The 8,239-nt window shown below is 34.0% G+C and overlaps 1 protein-coding gene across 1 annotated transcript; it reads left to right on the forward strand.

Moving 5' to 3' along the window:
- The first annotated feature begins 344 nt into the window (after nt 1-344).
- LOC128987246 (uncharacterized) lies at nt 345-7,955 on the forward strand. The gene is made up of 2 exons (XM_054408005.1): nt 345-668; nt 5,821-7,955. Exons 1-2 carry the CDS (start codon nt 393-395, stop codon nt 5,992-5,994), a joined length of 450 nt encoding a protein of 149 aa, XP_054263980.1. The 5' UTR covers nt 345-392; the 3' UTR covers nt 5,995-7,955.
- Nucleotides 7,956-8,239: the final 284 nt, after the last annotated feature.

The following is an 8,239-nucleotide window of genomic DNA, read 5'->3' on the forward strand; positions in this document are numbered from 1 at the left end:
CACTTTTAGTATTTCTTTCAATTTGATAGAAGGGTGGGAGAAAGTTTATTTTTTTTATTCCACTCTAGTCTCTCTCACTAATCACACTAATTACTGTCAAATTTGCATCCTTTAAAACACAAATGCCTAGCAATCTTATTAATAAATTCATGATGAGAATCAGATTCGATGCTTTCATTTGGTAATAATGAAATTTAATTTCTGTAAAAACAAAACGGTCAAAATAATGAAATTTTACTGTCTATTGTGTAATTTTTTCCACACCTCATCAATGATAAGCAGTAAAATAATGTGTAAGTAAAAGTCAATTGTAGTAAAGATAAAGATAAGTTCCACTCCAAACTGAAGATTGTGATGAGACAGAAGGCAGTAGAGTGTAACATGAGTTCAAGATGGTGTTGTTCCAAGACAACCCACTGGCCTTTCTCCTCAGCACAGCTGTGCTGCTGATCACCACCAGCTGTTTCCTGGCCATCAGCATCTCCCTGCACTCAGCATACCTGTGGCTGGCTGTGGTGTTTGTGGCTCTTATCTTCTTGGCCACCTTCACCTGTACGTACAGTCTCCCAGGCTACTTTGTGCAAGACCTGACTGTACCTACCTCACACCTGGCTGATAGTGTAGACGCTACATCTGAGCGTCAAGGTCACAGCAACTTATCATTTGAGGTAAATTGGTGTCCAAAAAATTTCCTTATCACATATTATTTTTATACAAAAGTTAAGTTATTTATATTTTTAAGGTCCAAGTTTAACCTATTTTACCTATAAGTTACCTACTGTATTTTAAGATCATGTTTTTTACTACACTAACACTACCTACGTTTCGGGAGGTAACGATAAAACTTGTTGTGTTTATTTGTCTTAACAAACAGCTGGCATCAGTGCAGATACAAGCTACAATAGATGAAAATACCATAGCGTTTTCTAATACAAAACTACAGCGTTGGTTTGTGGCAACGTCACACCGGCCGGTTTATTGCCAAGGTAATAACAAACATGTAATCACAAATATTGTGCAGGCGCACCACTATAAATTAGTGCAATACTGTTACAATAGGTTGGAGCTGCAATGTTGCCACTTTTCTCTTGCCACACCGTGGCTATATAAAAGAGGAGGCCATGAAAATACACAATAGTACCTCCCTCATTCATAGAGAATGAAGTGAAATAAAAAAGGATAGGTTGCTTTATAAAAAAAAACAAAAAAAAAACAACTCCAATGATTCACTGTACAATAAATTGGTAAAAACCAAAAAAACCCTGATAATTAAAATCAGTATTTAACAAAAATGGTATAAAATTGAATCCTAAACACTCAACCTTTGGTTTTATTTTTTCAAATTTATCTATTTCTTCTTTAATAATAAAAGTATTTATTAGCGAATTTCCCATATTGAGAATAAGCTATTACCGTAGTACTCTAATGGTAAGACCTGGACCGGGGACCGATCTATACTTTTTTCGTTTTGAGGTCCCTAGAGGCCAAAAACACCATCCGTTCAAATTCATATATATATGTATGTGTCCGTTAGCACGATAACTCGAGCAAAAATGATCCGATTATGATAAAATTTGGTATAAACGTGTTAACCTAAGTTTATTTGAACGAGTTCGCGAACCAGCATGATCGGACTATGGGAACAAAAAACCCCATATGGGTTTCTATGGCAGCTTTCTATTTATATGGTTGGTTCTTATGGGGTAAAAATTGGTTTTTCCCATTAACATAAAATTTGGCAATTTCTTTCCAAACCATTTTGCTGAGCTTAAAAAACAAATAATTTATTGTATTGAAGCGTTATTATGCACCTACTGATTACGGAGAAAATTCCAAAAAGTTGTCAATTTAAAATTCCCTTGTTATTCTTATGGAGAATAAGTAAACTGTTGTAGTTTGCTTGTTTATGAACATATTTTGATAAAATTTGGAAAATGCATTTATTTATAATGAAACTATTAACATAAAAAATCACTTTTACCCTCCCTGTTGCAGCAAACCTAAGTACCGTACTCGTTTAACTAATTATATTTAAATAGGGAATAAATGTGATATTTTTAAGGAAACATTTTAGTGTGAATCCAATCAGGCAAATGGAAATTCGCTTAGTCCGCAGGTTTGCTGCGGCGGGGGTATTTTTAATTTGTGTCCATCCACGGCAATGGCAATTTGTTATGTTTTAACACGTTAAGCTTGCGGAGAGGGAATTCTCGCCCAGCGGTACTGGCACCTCTGGGATGGGGCGGAAAAATTCGTCCTCCACCTATGCCAACCTTGCTTCAGTGTGGAACTTGTGTACAATTGCCGCTTGTGCCAGTTTTATACTTAAATCCAGTAAAATTTGTTTTCAGATCCGACTGTTATTTTAGAATTTAGATAAAATAGATGGACTTTTCCTATCGCTAAGTGTTAGACTGTTCCAAATTTAGTGTAGTGAGGGGTTTTCGCTTGGATTTAGGGAAATGGAATAGAATAATGATAATAATTACTGTATTGAAGAATTGGGGAAGGAACCTAACCTCAAAATTGAGCATCCAGGTTTTTTGCCCATGCTTTTTCCTTCCATTTGGCAATATTGAGGGCCTGGTAGCAGTTTAGTTTAGTGCTGCTATCTGTTAGGTTCTTGTAAAACTACGTCCTCCACAACGACTGGAATGCAGTGCATGCTATGCCTCTCATTTGGATGAAACTAAATTAAAACGATTTTGCGGACTAAACCATGCTGCGCAATAGCTGTTTCCGTCACTGGCCACAGCTAGCCATCATGCAACCGCAGTTAACGTGTTAATTAACATAATAATTAAAACTAAGATATACATAACAGATGAATCATTAAAATGAGTTATACAGGACACTACGTTAGTTTCATCAGAGTACTTTGGCAGTTGATTAATTTGCAAAGTTACTTTGATATTAAATTCTCTAAGTCAAATTTGATCCGTACAAACTATACAGAGCTTTCCTAAAAAACCTTTAAAAGCAAGTCCAAGCCTAAAAAATTGCTCAACCGGTTTTGATCAAAATTTAGTATGTTATAGTCGTTGTTTCAACTCTAAACAAAATGGCACAGCACAGCCCCCATTGTTGAAAAATTAACAATTCAAAAGTTATTGAACTTTGATGATTTTCCCCATCAAAATCATTGTTACTCCCATTGCTAAGGATAAGGGTTGTTAATAAGCTTATGTTGGGAGATGTGTCAGGTAATTTTAACCTTTAATTTGGTATCTAGACCAGTGTCATTTTAAATTAAGGAATTACAATTGTGTCATTGACTTTATAAAAAATCAATGATTGTGTTTAAGGGAAAGTAGTCCAAACCCATCAAATTTTGTTGATATGTTGGGGACTGAACCTGTCCCTCTCACACCAAAGTCCGAGACAATAACATCTAGGCAAGCAGCACACAATATCTATTATTTTTATCAAAATAATTTCTTCTTTAGTAAAATGAAGAAATTTAACTGTTCCTGGTGAAGGCTAAGATGTGTTTTTAAAATAAAATAAATACTTAGAACATATAATTATTAGCAATCAGTTTACATATTGATTTGTGGTATTTAAAATGCTCATAGACCACAGATTTGTTCTTAGTCTTGAGGCACGAGTGAAAATTTAAAAACGTACGTTTCCAAAAGAGCAATTGATAAATTTTTGTTTATTTTTTTCCAAATGTTTTTTATATTATTTAATTTTATTTTAATATTTTATCGACATTAGAAGTTTTATAAAATGTCCATAGTAACACAATACATTTGATGTTTTTTTTATTAATACAGCATCTTTAATGGAAAAACACGACACATTATTTTGTCATGGTAGTCAGTTCGCAATGAAAACAAAATTATTATATGCTCCTTTTTTGTAAGTTTAATAAACCTTGATATTGATGACATAAAAATGTGGCATATATTTCGGCATTTCGAACCTATTTTAAACCAAACAAATGTTTTTAACATGTTGCTTCCATCCCAAACAATATTAAAACACATAATGATAAACTACAAATACAGTATCTACGAAATAAAAGGCAAGTGACATTAAAACGTACGTTCCAAAATTTTCACTCGCCACAACCCATTTACATCCATACATAGGTCTTAAAATGTATCTCAGTGAGTCAAGGCAGATAAATGCAAAAAATAGTGGAGATATGATGGATGTGACAACATTAACAACATATTGAACTTTAATTTGACTGTCGTATTCAAGAAATTATATTGACATGAAGTCTTCTAACCTTTTACTGATAAGGTACACTATAGCTGATAACTGAATCTGGTGATTAGTCAACAACCCACTAGACTCCTTGTCTGATTGCCAACTTCATAGCTTTATTCTGTTTTTTATTATGTGTTTGATAGTGGTTGAATTTTTCCACTACTAATACATTTTATTTGCTATAACCTAGAGTAACCCTTACTGTATTTGGTCCGCTTGACCTTTTTTAGAAAAATAAAACTATAAATTTTTCAATGTTACACTAATGATTGGTGACGTATTCAGTCTTAGTAACCAAGGCCCTTGGCATGATGGCATGTTCTGAGAAGCAGGTAGCAGAGAACCTCAATCTCTTATGTCAGGGGTTACCAAACTATGGGTCAGGATCCACTAGTGGGCAGCAGGAGCAATTTTGGCGGGTCGCGGGAAGAGACCAAACATAATAAATGTTTTTTTACTGGCACTTAAACAGTCTAGTGAGCACCAGAATTTTACCAAGTAGGTAGGCTCTGAATCGTTAGCGCTACAACTGGCTTAACTAATAATACATAAGAAACACCCCAATCTTAATAAAAAATACATTCGGTAATCTGACGTCCCCGTGAACCCATAGCTGTTGGATTATTGAGGGACAACTGTACTACAATCATATGTTTGGACACAACTGTGATAGAAAAAAATAATTACTAGCACAGTATTGTGTCCAAACAACTGTGCTATAGTCAACACAAATAGAACTGGCAGATTGATTAATACCAGATGGCTTATTTAAAATAAATACCTTGACCCGCCAGATCTATTTGCTTTCAATTCAATTCAATTAGTTTATTAACGGCATAAACCATTTTACAATATAACGACTTAAATTAGTACAAGCATTAACCAATTGATTAAAGATATACATTTAGCAACAAGCAGGTACATTATAAACAAACAATTTTGACAACTAATTATTGCAGTACTATTTAAAATCTAGAATATAAATACAAATCCTGAGCATTAAAATGGTATAATATTACCTGTTTCCGTCTGTGATCCTATATTTGTTGTATAGAGCAACCGGTTTCAAGGTTATAACCTCATCTTTAGGCTCTTGTTGTCACTCTTGCGAGATCGTCGAGTTTTATAAACACACATAAACACTAACATTGAAATAAATAAACACGAGACATTGACAGACGAAGACGATTAACATAAATTCGGGAACTAGTTCCACACACGACGCGGCACGGGCAAATGTTGAGTAATGACAAAACATTTGCCCGTGCCGCGTCGTGTGGTGTGGAACTAGTTCCCGAATTTATGTTAATCGTCTTCGTCTGTCAATGTCTCGTGTTTATTTATTTCAATGTTAGTGTTTTTGTGTGTTTATAAAACTCGACGATCTCGCAAGAGTGACAACAAGAGCCTGAAGATGAGGTTATAACCTTGAAACCGGTTGCTCTATACAACAAATATAGGATCACAGACGGAAACAGGTAATAGTATACCATTTTAATATTCAAGAAGTGATCCTGGACCAAATAACATCAATATGAAATCTGAGCAACTTAAGAAGACTGATTATATTGCTTTGACTATAGTATTTCTTCTTTACAGAGTGAAACCAACGTTCCGTACTGGATTCATGTTGACTTACCACCAGATTATGATGTAGTAGTGGGAATCAACCCTCCATCCTATTCCAAGGCAACTGGAGAAACTATGAAACTGGATCTGGTGAAACCGACAGACTCGAACACTCAAGGGAATGATCAACCACCGGCTACCTGATTCCAAGCTAGAGGAACTCCTGCAACATTCCTTAACTCAGGTTGTCGAACAGTTACAGGATCAATCAAAGCCTACTGAGAGATGTAAATAACTCAAACCGACCAAATATTGGTCGCAATTCATCAAAACTCTGCTGATTAAAATTAGCCACTACAACATGAATATAGCAGTGAGATTCATGGCTGTGATGATTGGTGATTCACTTTGATAACTTATTTTGTGAATTTTTTCTATGTCATTTTTGTGACATATGTGACAAAACAAATGATATGTTGGTTCTTTCTTAGTGATGATAATATTTGATTTTTTTCAAATGTGCCAGAGTGATTACACTATTTTGTAAACATTAAATTTTATGCAAGATTTAACAGTTTGAAAAAAAAAAACAAAAGACCTATTGTCATACAGAACATATATGTTCTGAAAGCTACCTAAGCATTTAATTGACGATGTTGAACAGTGAATTTTGCTCATTACAAGATTCATGCTTATTGAAATTCACAAGTAAATAAACAATGACTCCAATTATTTACTTGAAAGCTGTCAACAGATTTTATTATTTGGAAGTTATTAAGTTTATGGTTTTTAAATCACAAACCTAAAAGTTTATTAAAATAAATTTAAATAGGGTTGATAATTTTTAACATGGTTTTGTTGTGGTTCATATACATTTACAGCAAGTGGATTTTTCCGATTTTCAAATCTTAAGTCAGTTTTGGTCCCTGATTTTTTCGTACTGACATTTGACAAGGTTACTTACTACAGTCGGGACCACGAGAGTCTGCAGTTGAGGGAGGAGCCTATTTACCACGTGACTTTGAAGGAGCCAATGAGGACAGTTGCCAAATCCAATAATACCAGCTGATTTGAAAATATTGTTTACCGGTCGCGGTAGTATTTTAATTAGTGTTGTCAACGGGCGATATGGCAACGTCACACTAGCCTTGTCTTGTGATTGGCTGCCGCCAACTTCAGACTCTCGTGGTCCCGACTTTAGGTACCTAAGCATCCAGTTTCTATCCTATTTAAGGGTTTCAAAAATAGGAGCAGAGGAGTTTCAAAAAGTGTGCTTTAATGTTTAATTAAAATAACAGAGGATAAACAACATTGTACAAAAAAGATTGTTCCACACATTAATAGTAGCTACACTACTGTGAAATGACCTGTTTTCGTTACATTTTATCACCTGCGAAAATTCATCATTACATTGTTTACTACGGAAAAAGAATGTTTTTTTGTTTACTATGCAAAAGTAATGTTTACTATCTTTTTTTTTATTTTGCCGACAAACAAACAAAGATTTGTTATTGTTTTGTCAACTGTTTAAATTTTCAACAACTAAAACTGAACAACTAAGTAAATATTAACTTTAAATTGTAGCCATAACCTAAAAAAATGCTATGAGTTTTGTAATGTTCCTAGTTGTAATAAAGAAATATCCAATATCTGTTTTAATTAAGAAAATAATTAGTCTTTGTAGTGTAGCAAAAAGTAACATTCAAAAAACGAGTGAAAGTGGTTCTTTACATGTAGACTCAAATATGTAATGACTCACTTTCTACTCTTGTTATTAAATATACTGTTAAGTTGCTTGACTTAATGCTGACTTAATTAACAAAATTTTTAGTGTGTAATAAAAAGCAAATTCTTTGGTTTCATGAAAGCAAATTTATAATAACTGTTCGATGAAGGTTAGAGTATGGCCGTAATTCTCCGTGTAACAATTCTATTAAGTTTTGATCAAATGGTGGTACATGGGAAGTGTCCAATATATAGTATAAACTCCTCACCTTAAAAGAAACATAATTTAAAACAACAGTTTTAGGTGATTTTTACAGTCTTTTTATAACTACTTTTCATAATTGCTGAATTTTTTATAATTATATTTTTTGCAGTTACCGTATAAAACAGTTTTAAATTTGCTACTTAATAAAACAGTTTCTATTCCCATGTTTTTAAGTCTCTTGTCGCTTGGTTATTTTGTTTATGTAATCTTAACCCTCCGAGTGTTATTTGTCGCTGCAGCGACACATAACACACTTTGTGTAGTGTTTTGTGTCGCAGCGACTCACAAACACTGTTTACGGCGAAGGCTCTATGACTGACAAAATCGGATTGAACTGGATCGAGTTAGGTATCGTTTTATTTTACAGATTCAGAGCTTTCTCCGGAGGTCTGTCTCTAAGCGCTTTTCATTTTAGTTCCGAAAATATTGTAGCAGACAGCTGACGTGCGTATTTGTATA

Source organism: Macrosteles quadrilineatus, unplaced genomic scaffold (genome assembly GCF_028750875.1).
Source record: "Macrosteles quadrilineatus isolate MER2022 unplaced genomic scaffold, UCM_ALF_1.0 Scaffold_1__1_contigs__length_201487025, whole genome shotgun sequence".
NCBI lineage: Eukaryota > Metazoa > Arthropoda > Insecta > Hemiptera > Cicadellidae > Macrosteles > Macrosteles quadrilineatus.

Excerpts from the sequence above, each read along its gene's own strand:
- LOC128987246 (XM_054408005.1), top strand. The coding sequence starts at position 393 with ATGGTGTTGTTCCAAGACAACCCACTGGCCTTTCTCCTCAGCACAGCT. Across the intron at positions 669-5,820 it reads ACAGCAACTTATCATTTGAG|AGTGAAACCAACGTTCCGTA; the intron begins GTAAATTGGTGT and ends TCTTCTTTACAG.